General features: G+C 39.4%; 1 protein-coding gene across 1 annotated transcript; it reads left to right on the forward strand.

The window, feature by feature from the left end:
• The first annotated feature begins 5993 nt into the window (after positions 1-5993).
• On the forward strand, positions 5994-13048 carry LOC111150469 (G protein-coupled receptor 34). Its single transcript, XM_022507941.1, has 4 exons — positions 5994-6071; positions 6720-6817; positions 10066-10216; positions 11281-13048. Exon 4 carries the CDS (start codon positions 11360-11362, stop codon positions 12521-12523), a length of 1164 nt encoding a protein of 387 aa, XP_022363649.1. The 5' UTR covers positions 5994-6071; positions 6720-6817; positions 10066-10216; positions 11281-11359; the 3' UTR covers positions 12524-13048.
• The last annotated feature ends 71 nt before the right edge of the window (positions 13049-13119 follow it).

Genomic DNA, 13119 nt, shown 5'->3' on the forward strand with positions numbered 1-13119 from the left:
CGATGTGGGACTCGATCCCAGGACGCTGGGATCATGACCTGAGCCGAAGGCAGCCGCTTAACCAACTGAGCCACCCAGGTGTCCCAATAAATAAAATCTTTAAAAAAAAAAAAAAGATGTTATCATCCCAGAAATCTCTCTTGCCCTCTTACCACTCAATCTCTGCTGCCACACCCCCAGTGCAAATGACTATTCTGTTATTTGCTTATTCTGAAAAAAATAAGTTTGTTTTGCTTATACTAGAACTGCATATTCACAAAGCCATATAGTATGTACTCTTTTATGTAAGGCTTCTCTCAGCCTGTTTCTGAGATTCATCCATTTTGTTGTGATCAGTGGTTCATTTCTTTTATTGCTGAGTAAATATTCCCTTGTATGAATATATCACAGTTTGTCCATTCTCCTATTGAGAGAGATTTGGGCTGTGTCTAGTTTGGGGTTATTATGAATAAAGCCGCCATGAACGATTTCCAGAATAACAAGTTGGTTGCCAGGTAACCTCCAAAGGTGATCAATGAAGGGTTTTTTGGGTACTATTGTGAATTTATAGGTTTTTATATGTTTGATACATTTAACCAATTATAGCCATTATTCATTTTGATGCTCAAATTATCCCATTTTCTAGCCAGCAGGAGCTCCTTTAAGTCCGCTCTCATGCCCTTTTGTGAGACTCCAAAGGTCTACGAAGTTCCTTGCTTTTAGGCAGAAGATGTCCGAGGTTTGTCTTGTGCATTTCTTGCCCCAGATCTGGAACCAACCATTTCTCCATGCACTCTCATTTCTGTTTAGTGGGAAATAGTATTTAAATTCACAATATATGCATTAGGTATGCTATCATTACTGGGTTATCCCTGCTTTGACTCTTCAGTGGACAGAGCTAAAAAAAATGTGTATTTTTTAGAAGGAGAAAAATCAATTCATACTAATATATAGTTTTTTTTAAAATAGAGTTTTTACTTGACTTCTTTGATTTTGTCAAGTAATATTGGTACCTAATGACATTAAGATAATTACTCATTTGCTTTATCCCCTAGGGTGTATGTATAAAAGTACCTACATTACCAGTAACAACAAAACCATCGTATGCTGTTTAAGATTTTTTTGTGGTTCTTTTTGTTCTTATGATATATCCTAACCAGGATGTCCAGTCAAATTACTGTTTTGCTATTGAATAAAGTAAGAATTCATGAGTCTGTGCTGATGTAAATAAGTAAATGAACAGACAGAAGGAGAAACTTTCATGTAAATATAAAGCCAATTAATCAATGTAAAAGAAATTCTGGCACTAGAAATCATCATTTGGCAGTTATCATCATGATAACGGATGCAAGTGAGAACCATCAAAAGGTAGTTACTAGTGGGTAAAAGTCTGAACAGTGACAGGATATTTGTATAATCTCAGAGTAACTCTCCAGAGGATATTTATTAGCTACAAAAGTTAAATAGTAATTTTCCAGAGAAGCAACCTGGCAGACACTCCTATCAAAGTTACTACTGCTAATAGTGGGACTAATTAAGAGCACGTGCTTCCTTCACTGACAAGCACTCAGCAACACTCTGTGGTATTCGTGTCAAAGGACATAACTGCATTGAATCGTGAGGAAACATCAGACCAACCCAAACTGAAGGGCATTCTAGAGAGTACTGGGCCCATGCCCATATTCTTCAAATACTGTTTCAGATGAAAGGGATCAAAAGAGACAGAAAAGAGTGAACCGCTAAAATGCGATATATAATCTTGTTTTTATTTTTGCTACAAAGGATATTATTAGGACACTTGAAATTGGGACAAGGTCTGTAGATTACATAAATTTCCTGATTTTGATCATTTTACTGTGGCTATTTAGAGAGTTCCTTATTTTTAGGAACTATATAGATGGACAAAGAGAGAAGAGTGAAAAACTGAGAAAGATAAAACCAACGTAGAAAAATGTTAACATGGGGAATCTGAGTGAAAGGCGATGGAAATTCTTTGTATTACTATCGGAACTTTTCTCTAAGTCTAAAATATGTAAAAAAAAAAAAAAAGAAAGAAAACAACAACCCCACCTTATTTTTAAAAAGATTTTATTTATTTATTTAAGAGAGAGAGAAAGCATGAGTGGGGGAGGGGTAGAGGGAGAGGGAAAGACTCAAGCGGACTCCATGTTGAGTGTGGAGTCCAATGTGGGACTCCATCTCACAAACCTGAGATCCTGACCTGAGGTGAAATCAAGAGTTCCACATTTTGACCGACAGGGCCACCCAGGCACCCCAAAACCCACACTAAAGTCATTTAAAAGAATTCTCTCTGTGGTTATGCTTTCAGTTTGTTACCCAGTGAGGCCAATTTTTTGAATTAGATTTTGACTTTTGGTGTTTGGATTATATAAAACATGTACATGGGTGCCTGGGTGGCTCAGTCGGTCAAGTGTCTGCCTTCGGCTCAGGTCATGATCTCGGGGTCCTGGGATTGAGCCTCACATAGGGCTCCCTGCTCAGCAGAGAGTCCGCCTGTCCCTCTCCCTCTGCCCCTACCTGCCCTACTCATGCTCTGCCTCAAATAAATAAATAAAATCTTTAAAAAAATAAAACGTACGTAATTCCAAAGTCTACACTGTAAACAAATTTCATTCGGAGAGGTCTAGCTTTTGTACCTTCTCCTTCCCCTTATTCTCTCCTTCCTCTTCTGTAAGTATTTGTATTATTTTTTAGTTTATCCTTCCATTGTTCGTTATCTTTTATGAAAATAAGAAAATACATACAGATATTCAAAAGTTTCATGTAACAGTATGATTGGCGGGTCCAAAGCAGCATCTAGAGATTTTCAGGGAGGTTTGTTTTTGTTTTGTCTTTGAGAGAGAGAGAGAGAGAGAGAGACACTTGTGTGCCGATGGGAAAGACCCCGTGGAGAGGAAAACAGGACCCAGGAGAAAGAAAGGATAGGATATAGTGTGCAGGTGGGGAGAGGGGTTGGCCCCAGCGACAGTGAGGAAGGCAGGGTCTGGGACAGAGCACCTGTAGATGCGAGCAGATGGGGATGTAGGAGTACGAGGAAGTTCTCTTCTGAGTACTTCTGTTTTCTATTTACGTTGAAATAAAAGTGATCTTCAGGCAGGAGTCGGGGAGGAGAGGGGGTTGTTGGCAACTTGAGCAGTGTGAAGGTGTGGAAAAATATTTTCAAAGAATGGGACAATGGATTGACTAAGACAGTGGTTCTCAAACTTCAGCCTCAGAATCATATGGATTTGCTGGCTTCCCCCCCCCCCCCCCCCCAGTTTCTGATCATAAGGTCTGGGATAAGGTCAAGAACATGCATTTCCAACAAGTTCTTGAGTGATGTTGATCATGGGAGCTATGCTTTGAGAACCAAAAGACTAAGGAAATATAGCAGGACTGCTGGCCGCGCTGAGGCTCACTTGAGGTTTGTGGTCATGAATGCTAAGTGAGAACAATCAACACAACTGGGTGTTACCTAGTAGTCCTCATTTCAGCCAGCAGGGTTCCGGTCTGGAGTAGGTGATGAGCTGAATTTTACCAGGATTGGGATTTAGATGGAGAGAGGATGGTGATATTCGTAATGGATGGTGCCAGACAAATGTATCCATTTATTTATGCTTTTCTACTTCCATCTTTATATAAATGATGAGCTAAGATACCAACAAAGGAGGAAGAGGATACATGAGAATGAGCAAAGAATGAGAGAGACAGAACGTAGAAAGCTCAGAATGAATAGGAAAAAGCTCATGAAAGGGAAGAACCAGAGAAAGATTACAGATCTTCCTGAACTTACAATGGGGTTATGCCCTGATAAATTCATCATAAGTTGAAAATACTGTAAGTTGAAGATGCAGTTTAATACATCAAGCCTCCCGAATATCACAGCTTAGCCCAGCCTACCTTAAACATGTTCAGAATACTTACATTAGCCTCCAGGTGGGCAAACTCATCTGACACAAAGCGTATTTTATAATAAAGTGCTAAGTATATCAGGTAATTTATTCGCTACTATATCCAGAGTGGAAAAGAGAATGATTGCACAGCTACAGAATGGTTAAACGTATATTGGTTGCTGATACTCATGATGCTGTGGCTGACTGGGAGCTGTGGCTCACTGCCATGGCCCAGCCAATACGAAAGAGGATTGGGCCACCTATCGCTTGCCTGGGAAGAGACCAAAATTTGAAGTGAGGTTTCTACTGAATGCATATTGCTTCTGCATAATTGCAAAGTCAAAAAATTGTAAGTTGAACCACTGTAAGTTGGGGACTGTATGTATACTCAAATCTGGTTACAGTAGGGTCACCAGAGCACTGAAGATTAAAACAGAATTAGTATTTTGCAAATGGAGGCTAAGGTGTAGAAAAATAGCTGGTATAACATAAAAAACACTTATATTAGATTTAGTGAAACAGAATGCTAATAAATACCTATTTAGTTATTAAAAAGAAAACTCGGTCACAAGCACCAAAATATATTTGCACAGCCTTGTTTATCACAGCATTATTCCCAACAGCCTAGGGGTGGAAGCAACCCAAATGTCCATTGACAGGTGAATGGAGAAAGAACACGTGATACATATACATACAGTGAAACATTATGTGGCCTTAAAAAGAAGGAAGTCATGTCACATGTTGTAACTTGGGGTGAACCTTGAGGATATTATGCTCAACAACAACAAAAAAAGCCAGCGGGAGAAGTACAGTATATGATTCCACTCAAATGAATTATCTACAATAGCCCAAATCATATCAAGTAGAAAGGGAACTGCCAAGGGTAGGGAAATGGAATTAGTGTTCAGTGAGTGTAGAGTTTCACTTTTGCATGATGAAAAAGTTCCAAAGATCTGCTGCACAAGACTATAAATATATTTAATAGTACTGAGCAAGTTTAATACTATCGGGTTTTTTTCTTTTTCTTTTCTTTTTTTTTTTAAACACCGCGCACACACAAAATTCCTGCCAGACCCACACAGTAACCCTCTTCCTTCTCAGTAGTTCTAAGGGGAAGTAAGAGCTACGAAGTATTTTCATTCTAGCAATTTTAAAATATTTTGTCCCATGTGTCATATTCATAACAAACCAAAAGCTCTGGAGAATATGAGTTCAGAAGAGTGAATGCATCCAGAAATAATGAGAATGTTAGATAAAGCCTAATGAGTTAAATACTGTTTAGGGTAAACAAAGCTGCAGGGTAACAATTATGGGGAGGATAAAAACTAATCTTTCACTTCAGATGACAAGGAAAAAAGGGAAATGCCATGAAACTGCAGGGCCAGCAGTTACATAGATGGACAGTCATTAAATACTGGACTAAAAATAAAAACTGTAGAATCCCTTCATTATTTTCTTTAAAACAGAGATTTCAGTTTACTTGGGAGAATTTATCGTAGTGATAAAAAGGGGAGAATACCATCGTAAATCTCATCTAGTCCTAAGACTGTAACATTGTTTTAGAAAATAAATCCAAGGTCTTAAAGGGATCCATGAAAATCTACTAAAATAACGTACAGCCCCAAAAAAAAAACCTCAAAAAAAACCCCTCAGGAATAAAATAATTCTAATATCTAATATCTAATAATCTGTTACTGATGTTAGTACAATTCAATACAGGAATGCCATTTTATGTGAAAAACTTAATTTCTAAAATGAATCCTGAAAGAAACATATTCAGTGCTTACTATGCCTCATTTCTTAGCAAAAACAGAGAATGCATAACTCTGCTTACAATTTATAAAATTTCTTTGTTTGGGGCAGGGATAATGGAAAACCTCCCACAATCGTGAAGGTGAAAGGTATTCATATGAAATATAGAAATGATTTTCTAAAGGTTAAGTCTTTAGACATAAAATGTCTGCATGCTAGTGGGCTTCTGAACATTTTCACAAGGAATCGGAGGGATGGCATATTGAAGAAAGAAAAAAAAGGGGGAAAAAAAAAAAACCTTGTTACCACATGCAAATATAAAAAAAAGGCAACCTCAACCAATTGTACCACGACCGGATGGAGGAGCCCAGCTGACATACAAAGACAAGTCTCTGTGTTTAGGGAAGCTTGGGGTTCTGCTCCTTCTACTGCAAGAGAGCCTGACCTGTGAGTACTCCTTGATTTCAACTCTATAAATGACCCATTATTTCAGTTAAAATTTGATTGTCTGAATACTAAAAGTGAAACCTGCTTTTTGGTGACTAGCAGTGCTTTGCTTTTTAGAGACCTGAGTCAACTGCTTCAATGAGACCTCTCTGCCTTGATTTGACTTAAAATGAGGCTGTCCTCTTAGTTACTGGAAGTTCTGTAGGTCACTGCGGGTACTGAAGCTCGTATTATCAATATTGTCACGTTGCTTATGCTGTCTTTTGTATATTGCCATAAAGACTTGCAGGGCCACTTGAACCCATTAAGAGTTATTTTCATATACAATGAATTTTATCTCCAATGTATTATAAATGATCACTTACTAACTTTATTGTTTTGCTGTTTCCCTCTTTGCACCAGTTGTGCTTTATTGTATTGTTACTATTTTATGGTAATTGCCAGATGAATTAAATTTTAAGTTGGGTGTTTCTGAAGTAAATGAGGTGAATATTAGAAAAAAGAAAAAGCAAAATACATGGTAGTTACTTCAACTGAAATGTTTCCAAATGCTTTTTTAGACACAGTTAGGTTTATAACAAAACGTAATGAACTAGTAATAGTATTATTTCCACAGTAACGTGCTTCCAATTGTGATTCTGTATGCAGCAATTAATGTGACCTTTGAAGCATGGCCTGAATGACTCAGTGGCCAGCAAGTCAAACTACAGTGAAAGGTTGCTGCCATTGCCATTACTGCCAAATAGGTATGTATTTTCACATAGCAATGTGATGTTTTCACAAACATACCCAGAATGCATTTAAAACCTTGGACTCTTTGGAGGCCACAGTAGAATGTGTTGGGCGCTGGCCTCCACTACAGAAGCTGAGGCTTCTACATGTCTACAGACATCAGCCAGTTTGCAACTACTGGCCAGGGGGGTGGTGGTGCTGGGTACAACGCAACACTAACACAGTGGGACAAGCATGAGGATTTGTCAAGTAACAACCTTAAAAAAAAAAGAAACAAAAACTTTTGCCATCTACTCTCAGAAAACCATTGTGACCATGTCAATATAGCACACAAGTCACAAGTAACACCCACTGGGAAATTTGTCCACTGTGCAAATATAGTGGTTTGTTTCTTGTTCTCATTGGCCATTCTTAAATGAGTAGTTTTTAAAACATCAATAAATGGCCTTAAAGAACAGTGAGTGAGTGACACATTGTAAAGAAGGTGAAAATCAGCCATTAAGTGTAAAACAGAATGTAATCTGTTAATTTGTTAATAAATGAATGGACACTAGTCATATAATACATGGCTCTAAATGATGGCCACTGTTACTATTTAAACAAATGCATTGCTTTTGCTTTATTTTCTTTAAGCTTACAAATAGAGCAAAACCAGAAAGGTCTATTGGCAACCCTGTCCAACTATTACTAATTTATTTTATTGGCAGATTGAAGCTGGAGCAAATGGTTTCAGGATATGTGCTTTGTAGAAATATCTTGATGATGGCTTTCTAGAAATCTCTTGATGATGGCTTTCAGGCCTAGAAGTTAAGTTTGAAAAGATACGCTCTGGGAGATCTGCTGAACATTCTGATGAATGATTTGTGATACTGTAAATGCTAGACTTCTTTACTTACTAAAATGGGCAGAGCAAATGAGAAGAGTAAGACCTTTTTCCAAAGAAGTAAAGGTAGAAGGTATAATCTCTTCTTAAAATTGCCGCTGTGAGGGGCACCTGGCTGGCTCAGTCAGTAGAGCATGTGACTCTTGATCTCAAGGTTGTGAGTTTGAGCCCCCACATCGAACGTAGATTACTTAAAAATAAAGTCTTTAAAAAAATCATTAATGTGGATAATGTTAAAGGAACCATGTCTAGATACTGCTGACAGGACTCAGCATTAAAAAAGAAAATGCTGATCCTATGTGATTAGGAGGAGTGAGGTTTAGCGAAAAGGATCATAGGCAGATCTGAGTTCCAGCTCTGGGAATGCCATTTGAGAGCCGCACGGTCACGGGTAAAGTTGGCAACCTCTTGATCTCTCATTACCTCTTTTGGAATACCTACCTCACAAGGTTACAATGAGGATTATGCAAATGAAGTAATATCAATGTGCTTAACACACCGTGCAGTACATGGCAACTGCTAAATAAATATTAGTTAGTGGTCCAGCCATCTAGCTCAAGGGTTCAATTCTGGCTGCAGATTAGAATCCTCTGAGGAGCTTTTAAAGGAAACCACTGCCTGGAGCCCGCTGCAGACCAATTAAATCAGGAGATCTGGGGTTGGAGCCAGGCATGGATACCCTTAAAAAGCCCTCAAAAGGATTCTAATAAGCAGCCGGGACTGAGAGGCACTGAGAGTCTCTTCTACAAAGCACCCAATCAGTGACTGTCTCGAGATATCTGGGGCTAAGACCCCTATTGCCTCCCAAGATAGCCTGTTTCATTCTAAAACAGCATTTCCTTAATAGGAGGCCACATCTGTCTCTGCAGTTTCCAGTCACTAGTCCTTGTTCTGCTTTCTGAAAACACAGATCACAGGTGAAATTCTTTTCTCCGTGGCTCTGTAAAGTGTTCCCATCTCCAGAATTGGGTGCTTGTTTCCTTCAGCTTGCTCGTATGACAAGATTTGGGCTTTTCTCCCCCTTTTGTTCTGTGCCCGTTTCCACATGTGCTGTTGGGATGAAACACTGCATTCCACATGAGGCCCAGAGGTCCTCCCAGCTTGGGACTGGCAGTAACACCCCTCAGATTAGTAGTAATGGTCTTCATCTAAGGCACTCTGTGTCTACGAATTCAGCCAAAGAAGGGGGTTGGTTCTTGTGGCAGCCACAGAACGCTACCAACACAGCAACCACAGTCAATTGCAATTTCATTTCTTACTGCAGCTCAAGCCCCTCCTGTGCTTGAACAGCTGATTTTGAGATCCTCATGTACAACCTCACCTACTTTTCTACTAAATTCCCTCTTTTATTCAATAATATTTATTGGGCTGAGAGGCAAACGAAAAGGACTTGGTTCGGAACCCTAATGGGGTTTAAAATACAGCACAGGAGGAGGAAAAAAACCCAACCCAAACCAAAAGAACTACTTACAGAGGAGTTCTCACAGTCGTTTTGGCTGTCTGAGCTCTCAAAATCCTATCACTTGCCATTAAGTTCCTCTTCATTGGGGGGCAATGAGAGGTTTCTACCTGAGCTTCTGCAAGCTCCCCATGTAACCACACAATGCAAATCCCTCCTTCAGGCACCCTTTCCCTCTTCCTGGTAATCTAGATCGCATTTATCAGCTTCATTTTTTTGGCAGCCCGCCATTCTTCCTAGATGGCCCTTTCCTTTTAGAATCTCAGATCACCAGAAACATGCCTGTAAGTTTCTATAAACATCGCCGACATCGGTCTTCCTGCAGTTGAGACACAGGACAGACCTGAACTCTGCAGACAGGCCCTCACCAGGGATTACATAACTTCCTCTTTACCAGTTGGTTCCTCTTCCCTGGAATCAATTTTCCCTCTTTGACAATATTTTAAAGTGGAATTTTACCCTCAATGGCGTGGTTTCTTCTCGATCAAATTATAGACAGACTTTTAAGAAAAGATAAGTTCTTCCAAATGTTTTTTTCTCTGTGTATCATGCCACATCAAGAAGTTACTGTAATTCAAATCCACTTTACATGATAGCATTCAGAATCTGAATGCACATGCCTACAAAAACGTTTACTGACAGCAGGAACGTGGTCTTGGTCACCTTTGTTTTCCATGTAGTATTTAGCCAGGTGTGAAATATTTACTAAAGTGAGATTAGTCCAAAGGTGGTTTTTTTTTTAAAGCTAATTTTCATGGAGCACTTTTATGTGCTAGGGTTAAGTTCTTCATACACATTGTGCATTTCTACAGATAAGAAAATGAAGGCTTAGAAAAGATTAATTGGTTTGATCAAGGTCACAGAGTTAGGTCTGATTTTGGTAACCTTGCTCTGAACATCTTTATGTTACATCTGCTAAGATGCCGCTGTAGAGAAATGGGGCAGTCGCTCTAAGAAAGGAAGGGGATGAGACCTCCTGGAACCTTCTCTTCATGTCTTCTTGCTCCTCAGGATGGCCTCCCAGGCTGAGTTCTTCATAGCAATCAATGCCCAGGAAAAGGCCAAGAACAGGTAGCATTGTTAACATTCTCTGTTGCCACGAACAAGTGGAATCCACACTCTATCTCTTACAAGGTTCTAGCAACAGTCACCTAACACAGGGCACAGTAAGCTGCAGTTACTTATTTCAAAATCCTGGAATGTACATCCTGTTTTCCATCTCACTATCACTTTAGATTTCTAGGTCAGGAGACTGCCTGGCCCAACTGGCGGCTGTTGCCACCTGACTTGGTTTTGTTTGGCTACTTTGCTCTCCCGTTGCAGTGTTACAACAAGTCTGCCTAAGGAGGCAGGTGCTCTGCTCTCTTGGTCTGCCTGCCCCGCAGGCAAATGATTTTTTTTTTTAAAGATTTTATTTATTCACCTGACAGAGAGATCACAAGTAGGCAGAGAGGCAGGCAGAGAGAGAGGAAGGGAAGCAGGCTCCCTGCTGTGCAGAGAGCCCGATGCGGGGCTTGATCCCAGGACCCTTGGGATCATGACCTGAGCTGAAGGCAGAGGCCTTAACCCACTGAGCCCCCCAGGTGCCCAGGCAAATGATTTTAATATGCCCAACTCAGTCTTAGGTTGCAAAGGAAGAGATTGAGGACTCTTCCCTATTTATATCTTGGAATGGAAGACTGCCACAGTTTATCTGTCTTATGCTATGTGGTAACCCTTGTCAAAATGAATGAACGCCATATCCAAGGGAAGGCGTCAGGGCAAGAAGCTGGGCAGCGGTCAGCAGTGGGCCCAGCTCACTCATGGCTGTAACTACCTTAGGGATGTCCCTTATCTTTGAGCAATGTGAGCTGTCACTTCTCTTCACCTCCATCTCTATTCCTATAAGAAACTCCCTGTGGAAAGTGAAATAAACCTTGAACGTATACTGCAGCCATAGGAAAAGTTAGAGCAGGACATTCCCTAAGACTCTCCTACATTTACTGCTTGTTTTGTGATATCGTAATGCTGCTACATACGTAGTATAGATAGTCAAAGTTTCTCACGTCTAAAAATCAATCATGGATTATTTGGGCTTTGAGTTAAAACGACTGCTATTAAAATGACAAATGACTCGATGCTGCATTCTGTTGCAGGAAAAATCTGAAGACATAAAAGCTACACACAAGGAACATGTCATTGAGCACCTCTGCTTTTTGATCCCTACACCGGACAATGAGAAGTCACATGGTAACGACGATGAGTGCTTCAACCGGCAGCTGGCCTTCCTCCTCCCAGAAAGACAGCTTTATGGCCAGTCATAGCATCCAAGGGCTGAACCACTCAGGAGACCCAAGCAGTCCTAATCAACCTGGTATTACTGCTACTCCAAATGGTACCTGTCCCATGGATGAGAAACTACTCTCCAGCCTGTTAACAATATCCTACTCTGTTATTTTCATCGTGGGACTGGTTGGAAACATAATTGCCCTCTATGTATTTCTGGGTATCCACCGCAAAAGAAATTCCATACAGATTTACCTACTGAATGTAGCTATTGCAGATCTCTTACTGATCTTCTGCCTGCCTTTCCGAATAATGTATCACATTAACGGGAACAAGTGGACACTCGGTGTGATCCTTTGCAAGGTTGTGGGAACACTATTTTATACGAACATGTACATTAGCATTATTTTGCTTGGATTTATCAGTTTGGATCGCTACATAAAAATTAATCGGTCTATACAACAGCGGAGGGCGGTAACAACCAAACAAAGTATTTACGTTTGCTGTACAGTATGGACAGTTGCTCTTGCTGGATTTTTAGCTATGATTACCTTAACCCTTAAAGGAAATCATAATTCCACAGTGTGTTTCCATTACAGAGAGAAGCATAATGCCAAAGGAGAAGCAATTTTTAATTACGTTCTTGTGGTAATGTTCTGGCTAATTTTCTTACTAATAATCCTTTCATATATTAAGATCGGCAAGAATCTACTGAGGATTTCCAAAAGGAGGTCAAAATTTCCCAATTCTGGTAAATATGCCAAAACAGCCCGGAATTCCTTTATTGTACTTATCATTTTTACTGTATGTTTTGTTCCCTATCATGCCTTCCGATTTGTCTATATATCTTCACAGCTAAATAGCCCGTCTTGCTATTGGAAGGAAATCATTCACAAAACCAATGAGATCATGTTGGTTTTCTCATCTTTCAATAGCTGCTTAGATCCAGTCATGTATTTCCTGATGTCCAGTAACATCCGCAAAATAATGTGCCAACTTCTTTCTAGACGATTTCAAGGGGAAGCGAGCAGGAGTGAGAGCACTTCAGAATTTAAGCCAGGATACTCTCTGCATGATACATCTGCCACAGCTAAAATTCAGGCTACTGCTTAAAGCACTTGAGGGAAACACATTAAAAAGGATGAGAAAATATAACCTCTTAATTCCTTACAGAACTAAAAATTATGAAACAAAGCTCTAGCGTTTGCAAAGCTCAGACCTGTTCAAAGCTCTTTGCTTATTTGTGATATTTCATTTGCTTAGCTGTAAACTATTTCAAGGGAAAGAAAAGCTTATACTCATCACTAGATTTTAAATCTGTATGTAATGTCTTTTCAAAATAGGCTGTTAGCTTGCTAACACTCTTAACACAGATCATAAAGTGAAATTTATGGTTTTAACAACAGAATAATTAAAATGTCACGGTTTCTCAAGTCACTAACGTAGTTACTCAAACTCAAGCACTTAATACTAATTTCAAGTGCATTTAAAAGTAAGTTAAATGATTGGCAGACTGACAAGAATGTCAGAAAATGTATGTTCTTTGTCATTGAAAAAGCCTGTATAATTTGCTACTGTATTCATTTATGCCTAAACCTTTATAACAGATGAAATAATAAAATTCTAATAAAAAATGAAGTCACCCATTATCTATCACTGTTTAGATCAAATAGAAATAATTTAAATATGGTATAGTAAAGTCAAACAAC

This window comes from Enhydra lutris, unplaced genomic scaffold, assembly GCF_002288905.1.
Source record: "Enhydra lutris kenyoni isolate GAN:26980312 unplaced genomic scaffold, ASM228890v2 scaffoldscaffold23, whole genome shotgun sequence".
In the NCBI taxonomy this organism is placed as follows: Eukaryota; Metazoa; Chordata; class Mammalia; order Carnivora; family Mustelidae; genus Enhydra; species Enhydra lutris.

Excerpts from the sequence above, each read along its gene's own strand:
- LOC111150469 (XM_022507941.1), top strand. The coding sequence starts at position 11,360 with ATGAGAAGTCACATGGTAACGACGATGAGTGCTTCAACCGGCAGCTGG.